General features: G+C 40.4%; 1 protein-coding gene across 8 annotated transcripts in view; it reads right to left on the bottom strand.

The window, feature by feature from the left end:
• Positions 1-1,986: 1,986 nt before the first annotated feature.
• LOC136427598 (E3 ubiquitin-protein ligase MIB1-like) overlaps positions 1,987-15,239 on the bottom strand; it is a 66,541-nt gene continuing 53,288 nt past the window's right edge. For 3 of the 8 annotated variants that reach the window (XM_066416570.1, XM_066416566.1, XM_066416567.1), the window contains exons 14-22: positions 11,683-11,821; positions 10,715-10,801; positions 10,271-10,399; positions 8,770-8,954; positions 7,881-8,073; positions 6,852-6,930; positions 5,558-5,644; positions 4,733-4,836; positions 1,987-3,395 (exon numbers count right to left, since the gene is read on the bottom strand). In XM_066416570.1, coding sequence (XP_066272667.1) covers positions 3,255-3,395; positions 4,733-4,836; positions 5,558-5,644; positions 6,852-6,930; positions 7,881-8,073; positions 8,770-8,954; positions 10,271-10,399; positions 10,715-10,801; positions 11,683-11,821 — 1,144 coding nt within the window. In that variant the 3' untranslated portion in view covers positions 1,987-3,254. The remainder of the gene's footprint in view (positions 3,396-4,732; positions 4,837-5,557; positions 5,645-6,851; positions 6,931-7,880; positions 8,074-8,769; positions 8,955-10,270; positions 10,400-10,714; positions 10,802-11,682; positions 11,822-15,239) is intronic. The other 5 variants (XM_066416574.1, XM_066416571.1, XM_066416572.1 and 2 more) reach the window with 3 other exon arrangements.

Consider the following 15,239-nt stretch of genomic DNA (forward strand, 5'->3'; position numbering starts at 1 on the left):
GTCATATAGTCTACATAACCTCCTTGGTTAAAACGAAGACATTATATAGGGTATATGAATTAAATGTTCTTGGTTAAAATGAGAATAAATACTTGAGGATAGAGCAGATGAAAATTCAATGATGTTTGCCAGCTATCTATAATCTTGTTTGATTCATTTGTGTACTGACTGACTACACGCTGACTGCTCATCAACGCCACCTAGCATGTTGCTGTAGAACTGCAGCTAGGGCCCGGATGATGTGATCAGCACCATGGCCACCACCAGTCTGCTTACTTCCTGATCCTTGGTAAAGATCACTGTGTCTTTTTAAAAAGCTTGGTTGACATTTCAATCTTACATTACATAATATCTAGAAAATGCAGGACACAATAAACAACAACAAAATAATTCTGAACACAGTTAATGAATGGAATAAATTACTGAGGTAAAACACATTTTTGCCCAACAGATTTATTCAGATGTGAATGGCATGTTGCACCGATTCAACATTTACTTCATTTAAAATACCTTGTTCCATTTCTTCCTTTCCTTTTTTAACCGACCATTCTTAAAGCTTAAGCTTACAATAACAAATGCCCACACATTAGTGGCACAATATGTCTTTTTTTGTGACGGCATTTCCAGTCAATAATGGGACAAGATTGAATCTTGACAACATTTCCTACTCCGGTAGTTACCTGACCTCGACTTGTACGGCATAAAAGATGTTCCACGTATACTGATTTTTAACCTTGACGAAGTAACTCGATTATCTTATACCCACAATACTCATATCCTCAATGTAATATAAATAATTTTTCACCAATGCTTAATAGAAGAAGTGTGATCAGTTGCATACAATGTGAACAACATTTCTTTGAGTTATTTTAACTCAGAACATGAATGAAGGATATGAATCAGTCACTATATATGCTATCTACATATGTTACAGTCACTGCTATAATGATTTTGAATGAGCAATGGTTGCAGTTTGGGTATCTATGCAGTTTTAGTGTGCCATAGAGGTAGAGACAGTACGTCTAGTTATCCAATGGCCCCCCAAGTAAGACTATTTTCAGTGCACATGATGTTTTCTGTAGTTAGACAAAATGACAGTCCAGGTTGAGAACACAATCTGTCAAATACAAATTACAAAGCAGACGTCATCTCTGAAATTGTTAAAAGCCTTACCAAAAACCAAGCGTTGTTTCTTACATTCTCATTCGACCAATCGTCAATATGGGCACATGTTTATCAAGCATACAGATCAGCCACTTCTGAATTTTAAAATTATAATATTTCCTTAACTTCTTGGCTAAAGCTTTGGCTAGTTCCCCATCTGATTTATAAATATTGAACGTAATTGACAATCTCCTTGTGCCACTTATCATAATATTCCATAACTGCAATTCAAAGCAGTTCAATAACACAATGATACTATATGTATGATATTAACTTACCAGTGCTACCTACATTGTTAGCAAGCACATTCGTGTACAGTACTTCCAGTTAGTAGCAAGCCGCAACATTCCTTTCCTGCTCGTATAATCAGGTATTTTTTTCCTTAAGCCATGATCAAACTCGCTTATAATTTCAAACCTTGTATTTTTCATGCATTAAGGGTGCATACGGCCCTCCAAAAATACAAACAACCAATTTGAAAAACTGGGAATTCAGGACATTTCTGGGGTACAATTATGAACTGGTTGATCTTCAAAAGCCTCTTCAGATCCTGATGTTTGTACATAGAATACCAGTTAGTAGGACACCCTAGAAGCCGATTCTTTTTATTTTGGTTACAGTGGTATCCACCACATACATGTACCATCCATAACACTGGCATCTGTATTTCACATTCCCTTTCTCCTGAATTCCACTTAATGACAAACATCTACATCATTAACTCAATGACAAATTATCACAACAGAAGCAGAATTACATTACTTTGAGGAAAAAATGTAGACAACACAATAATTATTACACAACTGTAATCGAGTCTCATCATTTTGTTAAGTCTAAGATTCATTTTCGATACACAAAAAAGCAAGAGCCCAAGACATTTTCCAAGACATTTTCTGTTGCAATATGGCAGTACATGTACAATGACATAATTTCCCAATGTTTTTAACATGTCTATTACAAGTGAATGAAATGGCTACCATTCTATTCTTTCTAGACACCATTTAAATGAACCCAGAGCATTTCATGAGGCTTAAAACATGACTAAAAAAACTCCAATTTCTAGTCATTCCTACACACATTCATACACTATACCGTTACCATTACATATCGACATTAAAAAAGCAAAGATACGATGTCCTTGTGTGGTGAGAACTAATAGAAAATCCAAGCCATAATAGACTGATCCTGACTGTCCATCACAATTAGCAGTTCGACCAATAATGAGAGAGTGACTGCATGTCCATCAAATTTTCGCATTTCTATGTTTTAATTTTGCATTTCCACGTTTCGACGGATGTGGGCGGGGCTATAGTATCGGTCTATTTACACTAGGCGCGTGAAACTAAAAGATCACCATGTAGCTTAGTTTTGTGCCGCTTTTGCGCACTTTTGATAAGAAATCCGCACGCAAATGTGGTAAACAGTGGTATTAAATGTCAATTTCATAAAAATTACAGCAACTAGAATATTTCCAGTTTTCAAGCCTCATAAAATGCTCTGGGTGCCTTTAAGTGTTACCTTTTTTAAAACCGGGTGCGCTGGGTCCAATGACAACATAAGTGGGCACAGGGAAAGACACTGTACTCAGATAAAGCAACAATGATACATATATACATGTAAAGGAACTCTGAACATCTATCAAGCACAAGTGGCTCATCAAAGAGTCTAAAAAAGACAGTTTTTCCTATTCAAGCATCAAATCACAGACATCCACATAAAATTATCTATACTTGCACATAATAGGTGTGGGCACCACACTAGGCTTGTAGCCTCTATCCAGACCTCTCTGCGGGCTGAAGAAATACAAGAAATTGACACAAAATATCGCACTGTGCACTCATATAACCAACCCTATTCCCCTATTTTGGCCAATCTCTACTACAGTGTAAATGCAGAAATGTTCGCGGTGGTTTTATGTTTGCGTTTTTTGCGGTAAGCTCTTTGCCAAGTGAACTTCGCTGTGAGCTTGCCACAAAACATTGTCCTATTTTGGCCAATCTCTACATTTCTGGCAGCCCACAGAAAGGCCTGGGTGGAGAGTACTAAGATTGACTGGTGGCTGGTGCTCTTCTGTCCTGCAGTACCAGCGACTAGTACAAGAGGACTCTCTTCTCCACTGGCTTTCTGCAGATGGGGCACTCGGTCATCCGGTCCCCGCACAGCTGGCAGGTCCCGTGGCCGCACAGGAAGATCATGTTCTTCAGCCGGTCCAGACACACAGGACACATGGTCTGCACAAGGACATAGACATGGGTTAAATGAATGAATGAAGACCTTAAGTTTATTGTACATGTTTGCCCCACTGGGCTAAGCACAGGTCACAACTATATACATATACATATTCATGAGTATTACTGTATATAAACATCTAGCATACTCTAGTACTTTCGACTTCCTCTCGCTTCTTGGTAATTGTATAAATGTAGGAGGCTGTGTGATTAGTTAGAGTTGGTTTATTGAAGGCTGTAAGAAATATAAATTTAACTTTTATGCTGGATTTTAGGACCCATCTCTCCATGAACAGACAGGATTTTTCTTCTTGGGACGGACAGAAATTTCACCCCATCCTTCACAAAAATCTGAACTTCATGACATGAAATTGATGAAACTATATTTTCGTAAGCTTAAAATGACAGATCTAACAATGAAAATTAATAACATCGGCTCCAAAACAGTGACTAGGACGGGGAAAAAAGATGGAGACAGACGTACACTTTGATATATATCCTATATTTCTACTAATTAGATAAAGCTATATAGCCTGTTAAAGATCTTCTTTACTTCTATAGTGAATAATATACAATAAAAGATAAGGGCAAGTACATAATCCAAGAAAACAAAGAAGTTTTTGTCTTCCACCTATACTATGCAATTTTACCATGTAATTTATTGACTGTGTAATTCATTGTATCTTCTCCCAGGGATAGCCCTTGAAAAAAGCATCAAATTACTTTGACTGAGTCATATATATATATTTCAGCCAAGCCAATTAATAAATAAACTTAAGTGACGATACTGCCTTGTATCTGGATCAAGGATGCAAGTAAGGCCTTGCCTGTACCCATTTGAGCCAGACCATGCAGCTGAATTTCAGAAAAGGGGTGGATCCTTCTAGCTGCACTTTGGCCCTCTGAAAATATCTAAGCAAAATGCTTGTTTTGCTTTCTGGATCTGCTCATGGACATTATGATAAGTGTCAATGGCTATTGCCCCCTGCCTTTGCTTCTCACAATTGCAACCAAGTGATAGCCAAAAAGCAGCGGGTCCACTGTAGTCTTGTTAATTCTGTTGTCTATCATCACATAGCCAGATGGCGTGGACCAATCTGAAGCCTCCATTGCCCATGTGTTATGATGCCATAACACACCCGTTCGACTGTTCCATTATGTAGAGGGGGAGGTTATCTTTTTGTTAACATTCGTATAACGGTCAAACAGGTGTGTTATGGCATCATAACACATGGGCAATAGAGGCTTCTGATTGGTGGACGCCATCTGGCTATGTGATAATAGACAACAGAACATATTCATACTGTTTTACATACATTTATAGACTATGCTAGCCTCACCTGATCTTTGATGTCTTGCAGCTGCTGCTGCAGCTTCTGAATGTCGGCGTTGTTTGTCGCCTGCCCACCTGCCTGCACCTGGTTCTGGGTTTTCTCCAATGGGGCTGAGGGAATAGAACATCATATATGTCAATGAAGGTTAGACATCCAGGTAATAACATACGCAAGAAAACTGTTACTCAAGCAACTGGATAGATTTTGGAAACGGTCAGACGTCATCAGTGACAGCTGAACGAGATTTGTAGATCACCAGGTTTTAAACCCAAAACTATGAAGTCAACACATCACAATACACATTAGATACTTCCGTGAATAGTTTCATCAGGTTGGTAAGTCACTGAATAAAGAGATTTTTTTTACACAACCAAGAGATTCATTCCACCGACGTTTCGGTGACCATCTGTCAGAATTGCCTTGAAGAAGGTGACAGATGGTCACCTTAACGTTGGTGGAATAAATCTCTTGGTTGTGTAAAAAAGAGTCTCTTTATTCACATTAGATACTGATTGTACAATCTTGAAATATTGACAAGTGAAAATATGAAGACCAACTGCAGTATTTCATTTCATTTGGAACAAGATTGGCAACCTAAAAAGACGTTGCCATGGCAACGGTGGTCTCTGTTAACGTTTTTGTTTTTTAGCCCACATGCAGATAAGGACCTCACTTATCAAATATGAAGACAATCCAGGCACTCTTGAGTTATGGTCTTACATTCCTGTGGACACATTCCTGTGCAATTCCTAGAATTCTTACAAACTGCACACAATATATATACCATTAGGCTCGCCCCTGAGGCATCGCCAAAAATTGCATGTGACTTACGTTTCCCCCCACAGCACACAATAAATGGCACCATCTTGTCTATGTTAGATCTGCACTGCACACATTTCTTCATAAGACTGGCACAATCTGCACAGGAGGAAGAATATTTTGATGTGTTAGCATCACACGTCTAACAAGAAGTCTAATACTGTAAATGCAGAAATCTTCGCGGCGGTTTTATGTTCGCGGTTTTCGTGGTGACAGTTTCACTTAAAACCACAGCAAACTTAAAACCACCGCGAACATTTTTGTCCAGTACTGTCGCAGTTTGTAACCATAGCACTTCAGCGATCTTAAAACCACCGCAAACACTCCATTTTCACCTTAGCGCGAAACAAAAACCACGCAAACTTAAATACATTTACAGTACTTTATCTTATTGTATCTTAATGCTTATCTTATAAGAATGAACGAAATTGTACTGTAGAAATCTTTTCCCTCATGTATATGTGCAAAGGTGCTTATCAGTAGAAAAAAGGTAAAGGTAGCCCATAGCCTTTTTGAGGCCATAGAGGCAGAGGGTTGCTATCCAGCGTGTCTAGAGCATGGTATTAGAAGGCCGAGCCCATTCCTCTCCTTCCACTGCCTCTTACCTTCCCAACCGAAGTCAGGTACCCATTTTTACACTTAGGTGGAGTGAGGAAAGTCATGTTAAGTGTCTTTCCCAAGAGCACAGTATCAGGGACATGTCATAGTGCTGGGCCAAACGCCCTAACTGTTTCGCCAACACAATGCCATCAGTAGAAGCATTGCCTTATGTCTATGTCTGCAAGACTTGTATGGCATGTTGCATGGCACCTACTGGCAGTATTGTTAAAACAAATGCTGCTCCAGACCTGCAGTTCCAGAAAAAGCCGCCAGGGGGCCCAAATCTATACCACTTACTCTCTGTCCAAAGAGCTATCTACCACCCAAAAATCAGTACCATAGCATGTCCAGAACATGAGATATCAAAACAGGAAGTTCCGCTGCAGTACCATAACAAGCCGCTAGGGGGCCCAAAATCTAAACGTTTTCAGGTCACACCAAGACCTACCAACATACCAAATATCAAGATAATCCATCCAGGCGTTCTTTAGTTATTCTGGTCTTCTACAAATTACATACAAACACTACCCTCTGCATAACCTTCTTGGCGAAGGTAACAACAACAGACCAGAGCTCCACCAAAGACTGTTTTCACTATACTGAATCAATATGGACAACAAATCATTAACACACACACTACAGATGTAACTTCTACTGTCACTTATAACTATTATACATTTGAAACGGAATCCTGAGGAAAACTTACTGTCACAGGCACATATATGCAGGCAGGGCTCAAACAGGACTGATGCCTTCTTGTCGGAACACACAACACACTCTTCAACCTGGAATAATGCAACAAATAACATCATATAAAATTTCTGGTACATGTAGTACAGTACAATGTAGTTAACACAGACTTTATTTTAAAAAAGGGTAATCACACTTTTCAACACTCTCAACACATCCACATTGAATCTCCGGGCAATATCGTTTCACTGGACAAAGTCAGAATACTGGACACTGAACAGGTCTACTTTATGAGAGGTATAAAGGAGGCCATATACATCAGGGTACTCAAGCCATCACTCAACAGAGACAGTGGGCGTTATAAACTTCCTGGCACGTTTGACCAATTGCTGACGTCATGTATCTGTAATGATACGTGTCAATAAAGTCACGTGTTTGTAACTCTCGCGAGTATACATTCGGCAGTGATTGGTCATTATTGATCCTGAAGAAGGCGACAGTGGTCGTCGAAAATTTGATCCGTGAATACCTTAGTGTTGGAAGAAAGTTTAGTATTGTATTATAATCACACTTTTACTGAAATAGGTTGAAATCTCTTTCATCCATAAGTTTAGGCAGTGTGCTAGCTAGCTCTAAATTGTAAGGAGTTGAGGCAAACATCTTTTAATGATAATTTCTAACGGTTCTCAGTGGCAAATGTGCTAGATTTTGGCAAATCGGCAACCAAATCCGCAGCGTGTTTTTTTTGGCACACAGTTTGACAGATTAGCCGAATAGGCTCGGTGGGCGTCACTCCACCGTCTGGGAAGGTAGTTTAAAGTGCCTTTCCCAAGAGCATAACGTCGGGGCATGGTGAGTATCGAACCCGGGACCTATTGATTCCGAGTTCAACGCTCTAACCGTTACGAAACACCGACGTCACACAAACATCTTTTACATTCTGTTAAGAAAATAGTTGTACATTGAAGTTCAAAAGGATATTGTGGAAAGATATACGTCAAATATGATACGCAATAAAATATGATTTTGAACTGAAGAACAGTACCTTTGTTCTGGACTGTACTGGCTCCTTACATATCAGGCACTTTTTCACGCGGGGCGAGCAGAGTGAGCAGGTGGCGATGTGTCCACACGGCCCGAACAACGTGTCCCTCTTCATGTCTGAACACACCATGCACTCCTCCAGGGCCTCCTCATCGTTATGGATGGACCCGCCGTGTAGAGGCTGCATCGGGGGGCTGGGAGACAAAGTTTTCTGTTTACACTTGTGAAGCATAGGGCACGGTCACATACGTTGTGTGATAGTTGTACGATTTTGATGCAATAGGATTTTGATGTGACGGAACCAATCAGCGACAAGGATAAAACAAAGCCTTTTCTGTAGCAAGACAGTTAAACTTTGCAGGACACATGCATGGCTGTCCAAACAAAATGCCCTAAGTTAGCAATCGTATGATGATTGCGCAACGTATGTGACTGCGCCCATACCTGACTATGTACTGTTGTTACCTTGCTCATAATTTATTTTTCTTAGGATTTCCTGATAAGATGGCTGCATTCTACCAATGTGCACGAAGGCTATTTTTTTTACCTTCAGCATTGCAAGTTTAGTATGTTAGTTTTGTATGTATATTCTTTCCTGATGTAGGATAGACAACCAAATGTAGTGACATGATGACATCGTATGAATTCTCTTGCTTGGAATGTTCCTACCACAAGTGTGTATTTCTTATGTGTACATATACCAGAAAGAAAACTACGGGAGTTAATGAAGCTTGCGATGAATCAGACAAAGTGGAGTAAAATGAAGAAAGACTGATTGCAGCTGCAGGATATTCAGACCATTGCAGCAGCAGAATATAGTGGACTACTACACATACCAGTTTACCTTCAAGACTCTACATTTCAGAAAGCATGTGTAACTTATCAGATACCTGTGCCTTTCCTTGAAGCATTTGATGAGGGCCTTGCACAGGTTGGGGTCGGGACACAGGTCCAGCGGGGTCTGTCCCTTCTTGTTCTTGATGTGCAGGTCGGCACCATTGGCAGCCAGGAAGCAGGCGATGGACGCACTACTCTTCTTGTCCGCACCCTGGGTGCCCAGTCCCATCAGGAGCTGCTGGCACACGTGGGAAAGGTAGCAAAAATGTTGTACATATTGTAACACTGAGACAGGGCTGGTTTAGCGTTAGTACGATATATGTCAAGGATAACTTCTAAACCCCAGACAGTTCAGCACCTCGTATTAGCAACAGGTAAGTCGTCTATCGTCGCGCTCAGAAGTAGAGACTACCGCGCCGGAGGTATCGCAATCTACCTGTAACGTTACATACAGGTAACGGCGTGAACGCCGTGCTTGAGTATGTTTTTCGTTACGGATTGCTTTTACATGTGACTTGGCTCGCTGGTAAGAAAGCATGTAATACCATATCATCAGGGTTTAACGAAACAAACGGTTTTCGACAGTGCGGGAAGTGAAAAACAGGAGAGGTCTCGGCGTTCACGGACTTTCTTGAGTGCCGGCGCCATCTTGGTTTTGGGGTCAAATCTAGAGGTCACGCGAAATGCGCGTGCGCACCACAGACAATGGGGCCGTCATGGCGCGGGGCGCTCTCTGATTGGCTAAAGCGTGGTTTCCAGAATAGGCAATATTCTTGACTGTATTAAGTGGCAAATAGGCATGTATATATAGCCTGAGTGTCATCCTGTTTAGTTCCAGGCTCTACCTTCACCAAACAGTCGCTGACACTCAAGTTGCCTGGAATACCAGTATGCTGACAAATTATATATTATGCTGTTTGGGGAAGGTAGAGCCTGGAATTAAACAGGATGACACTTAGGCTAATGTATATAGAGGATACACCACGTTGTATTATTTTTATGTCATGTCAACGTATCACAATATTCATGTAGCTTTCCTACTTATCTCTGGGGGCACTTAAGGATTTCCACACTATACATTGTATATTTTTACATTTAAAGAAGTGGCAGAAGTAAACTCCATTTTACTGTTAAGTTGCTGGATGACAATGGCTGTCCAAACTATAAATATCCCTTGGCATAACTACTTGTAGAACATCCCACAATGTACCTTCTATGATATATATACACAATTCTCTACAGAATCCAAACATTAGACATGCAGTTATCAACCAAGGATTGATGTGTTCAAAAATTTATATTTCCCGAGAACCATAGTAGAATGGAACTCATTGCCATCAAATACTGTAGGAACACCTTCACTAAATAGCTTTAAATAACGGTTGCAGTCAGATGTGCAAAAGTTAGGTGTGACAGGCCATTCAGTGTAAGATAACCAGCTTTTGCCAAGCCGCGTGCCTGCGAAGCTGGTGTGTTACGTCGAAGGGCAGTTACATTGTATACCGGCTATACAGATACAGATTTGTAGATTCCAAGAAAGATAACTGTTCTCACCTTGCCCACATCTTGCATGTCTTGCAGCTGTCTTAGCTGAGACAAGGTGTGGTGCCGCAGGGCTTCATGGAGGGGCGTGTCCCCATCCTTATCCTGCATGTCCAACTTCGCTCCCTCTCTCACCAGCAGCTGGAAAATACACAACACAATCGTCAACTTTCAATGTGACTCATTCTTTTGTTTGTTTCTTTGTTTCTTTGTTCCTCTGTTCAGTCAGATCCTTGTAGTGCCTATAAGGGCAGCAAGTTTCCTTGCTGTTTCAGTAAAACGTTACATTTGTACAGGGAGGGGTTGCTAGCGCTTCCCCTTTAATGTGCTCCAGGCACCTCCTTGAACACGTTCTCCTGAGAACCATGTGTGATACGGAAAATTATCACACGATGCGGAACACCCTTATCAAACGTTTTCGCGGCCCAGGTATGACATAAATGACGGTACACTTACCCTTACTACTTGAGTGTGCTGTCTCTCCACGGCAAGGTGTAGCGCTGTCTGCTGGTTCACATTCTGGTGATCCATGTTGGCCTGCCCCTACAATAGGAAGATTCAAGTAACAGGCATTGAAAGTGATCTTCACCATACAGTGCAGCTATTTGATGACCATAAAAACAGTGATTTCCATATACACCAAAGACAGTGGGTACTCTTGTATCCATCAACAACTTATCTAGTTTTTCAGACTTCCGCTACAAATATTGTTATATTTTACTGGACTGATAAATCTCTTTTAAAAGGGAAAAAATCAATGAACATGCGGACGTCCTCCATAAACGTAAAATAGTTTGACCTACAGTGATGTAACCAGCATGGATTTCTGGATCTACATTGTCATGCCTCTTAGGACAAAAATAACTTTATAGACAGCATTCATGTCTTTAGAATCAATGAAATGAAAAGGCTTTCCAGTGTGTCTAAAGGTCTGATTCAAGAGTTTTTCTGCCCCATACACTTACATGTTATAATACGTGTTTTACATGGGCGCGTTCATAATGAAGCTATAGAAAATGCACCAATGTTATTCATTTTATGTTGAGATCATGTAAAAAAATTGGCAACAGTTTCACTACATAGAATCTCTTTTTATAGCAATTACAAACTGCACTTAGCTACACCCCCAAAAAGGCACTTTTCCAGCAGAAAGCGCACCACCGCATCACCGACAATGTCGAGCTGTGGACGTCCGACCTCGCGCACGACTGCCGAACTTTACCTGCTAATTTCTTCAGTTACTAACATGCTTTCATCAGTTTGACGCTTGAGATCAGTCGGGCTGGCTAAAAGGGAATTTCCCACCGATATAAACACACATCATTTTTGGGGTACGGATTCTTTTAGGGTACCCACTCGGAGTAATACAGGAATGAGACCTTAAGTGTCTGCAGTGAAGTGTGTTTCCAGATTGTCCAACTTACGTTTACCTGGTGGATAAGCAGCTCTGCCACCTCCACATGGTTGTTGAGGGCGGCGAGGTGCAGCGCTGTGTACCCATCATCCTTCTTCTCGTCTACGATCCATGGCCGGGGCAGTTTCGACAGCAAGATACGCATCGCACTGCAGAAAAACAACAGTAAAGTATAAGCATACACGCTTGAACATGATATAAAAAGTTGCTCACTCACACGCACTGGCCAGTTTATTTTGCATTCATTTTATATGATGATGATGATTTTCCATTCTCCCGTCCTGCAAGGTGTGACATTCCTGTAGTTGAATGTTGGGGTCTAATGGATGACCAATAGATATCTCTATCCTACTATTCCTAGGGTGTTTCCACACATTAAAATCTAATGTTGTGAAATGGAACTTTTGATGTTGTTCATCCATTTCTTTCTAAATAAAAAGACTCTTTTAACACAACCAAGAGACTTATTCCAGCGACGTTGTTTTTTGATCGACAGTTGTGTATGTGTTACACTTCTGTACGTTTGGGACCGCATATAGCGATGTCATCTCCTGTGATTGTACATAAGTAAATATTTTGCGTTTGGGAATGCATCTCATTATGTATAAGCAGCAACACCTGTGCTGCATTGCTATGTGAACCAGTCATAATTGCCTTGAAGAAGGTGACAGATGGTCACCGAGACGTTGGTGGGATAAATCTCTTGGTTGTGTAAAAAGAGTCTTTTTATTCAGTGACTTACCAACCTGATGAAACTATTCACTGGGCATATCTTTCCAGTTTGAGACTCATGGATTCTAACCTTCCACACTCATGCTTTCGGTCTAAAGTTCCATGATTGTATACTGTAAGCTGAAGGCAAAACTTAAACCCTTGTACAGTGTATGTTGGTGTAAAGCATCATCTTAACTTTGCTCACATGTTAGTGTAAGTGGTAGGGGATAGCTGAACAGCTCAGCTCAAACGCCAGACGCAGGTTAAGACCATTTATGATAGATCTTAAAATGAGAAAACCCAGCAAAAAACTAAACATATAGAAAGTAGGTACTAGACTGAATAAAAGTTCTACACAGGAACTATGCGGCTTCAGATGTCTTACTGAGGGACGACTGCGGTGTGAAAGATTTCGGTTAGCTTGAGGAATGAATCCACTCTACTATATACTAACTTATAGAAAGATTTGCTTATCTTAAATCTAAAAATTGCCCAGAAGAAGTTACAAATAAGCAAGCTGATGGCAACATGGGAAACTGTGCGGGGTAAATATATGACTGTATATCATAAGAGGTATTTTCGGAAGTTTTGATGTCGTTCCAATTATCACCATGAATTTCTGCGTGCTTCTTTCTATACTTTAAGAGGTAATAAAGGAATATTCTAGAAATGCTTTTCCTGTGTGAAGAGAGAAATCTCACAATCCTCATTACACAGTGTCTTTATCGAATCATCATATCCCCTTTATCTATCCCCTACCAGTTTTAATATCCCTTTAATACCCTTCCAGACCCCATCATCATTTCTGAGAACATCATAACCTCACTGAAAAATAAAACCAGTAGTATCGAAACTGCAATGTTAACTGCTATGGCATTAAACACAACAAGAAGATGGTGTGTCTTATTTGCATTTTTGACGACCACAATATTTCTGAAAATGTATACGTGGCATTCTGTTCCAAGGACATCGGGCCGTATAATGCAGCATGGGTTTGTTTGGGCGTCATGTGTGAACATGTGACACCAGCCCTACTTGTGTAGAACAGCTGATACATCAGGGTCTGTGCGTCCCTGGGGCCACCCAGTATGGGATGAGTATGGAGAAATGTGCAGTCCAGCTGGATGTCCGACATATCTGGCAAGTGTGTGGGGACAGCTGACCCAACATGTCCCTACATAGGCCCACATGAATGTGCCGCTGCGGTTTGGCCTGCAGATCTGCAGAGACGGACATTTTTCCTGCTGTTTATGTTGAGCAGGGAAGCTGTCATTCTACTCTTCACCACCCATTAAATCATAGAGGATGCATGTTTTAACATGTCCCACGTATATTGAGGAAAGACAGCTCAGAAAGTTTTCATTTACTTATGTCATGTACTGACGCAATTTCCTTGTACAAAGGCCAATACATATCTAGCTCTTTTCTAAAAAGAAATAGATTAATCTCTGATGCAAACAATTGATGTAAACTTAGTTTCCTGTGTATCATGTAATACATGTTCCATATACGTATACTGTATTACTCTTATTGGATACCGTAGTGTTTAGTCTTCAGTTTTGTAGAATTCATCAGCATTGTTAATAAGCAAGACAAAATTATATGTCTTGATATTTTGTACTACCTACGAACTTGCCATACAAAGTACCTGTTACATTTGTTGTGCAATAAAGTTTGATTGATTGATTGTAGATGAAGTGAATCCCTGATACCGCATGTACACTGTCCAAAAGAGAAAGGTTCTCATTACTGTCTTCAATTTTCATGGGTGCATTCTATATGCCAAAACATCCTGTTGCGATAACCTCTAGTGGATCGTTAGCAAACTGCAGTGTAGTGGATGGTCTCCACTCTCCACCAATATTGCAACCCTAACAGGAATAACAGGGACGCTATGGTATAGTATACAGATAACAAATGACTGCTCAGGCACATGTATACCATTTAGACATCCTGACAAAATGCAGGCAGGACATTTTTTTTCCATATTTCTGCTAATTATCTGCATAAAAACTGGAGGTATCGTTTTTGGTCTGTCTGTGTGTGTGTGTGTGTGCTTGTTTCTGTTTCCAGATATTTGTGGTCAGTGTAACTTAAGAATCTCTAAATGGATAGTGATATTTTGCATGTGGGTAGGTCTTGGGAAGACGGAGGTCTATATTGATTATGGGCCACCTGGTGTGTGACCTTGGTACTGCAGCAGAACTTCCAGTTTTGGTAACTTGTGTTCTGGATAAGCTAAGGATTTTTGGTTGTTACCGGGTAGCTCTGGTGCTCAGAAAGAATTAACACGAGTTTGTCAAATTATGCAAATAAGGACTTAATCTGCATAATCTGCAGCATGCTAAGGGTATGTGAGTACATGTAGGGTGGCTTTTCCTTTTAATGTTCACTTTCCTGAGGGACGATATAAACTAAAACAACTGCTGGCTAGTCCCAGGCCAGTGTATTTAGTTACAATGGCCAGTACTTACAAGATGGAGACATTGACGAATATGACATTGGTGCAATACTGGAGTATTATCTTCGCAAGCAGCATAAACTGTTTCAGTATCTTTCAACAGACGTGAACACATAAAATAGAACATTCAGAATAGAAATATGGGTTGGCATTGATTTCCAAACAGCTATTATTGATCCTCTTTCTTTTATGGATCAGTTTGGAATAACGTAATTGATTCCTGGCAGGAGGGGTAGGAAACAGTACTTTGCTTATTAAGTAGACAAATCTTCATTTATCCTATAAATAAATGTACAACATGTACATGTATAGCCGAACTATACAGTAGTGGGCGTGATAGAACTCTAGCACACCTTCAAAGGAATACCGATAGCATTGTGGTATACCATTGC

The sequence above is a fragment of the Branchiostoma lanceolatum genome, chromosome 2 (assembly GCF_035083965.1).
Source record: "Branchiostoma lanceolatum isolate klBraLanc5 chromosome 2, klBraLanc5.hap2, whole genome shotgun sequence".
Taxonomy (NCBI): domain Eukaryota; kingdom Metazoa; phylum Chordata; class Leptocardii; order Amphioxiformes; family Branchiostomatidae; genus Branchiostoma; species Branchiostoma lanceolatum.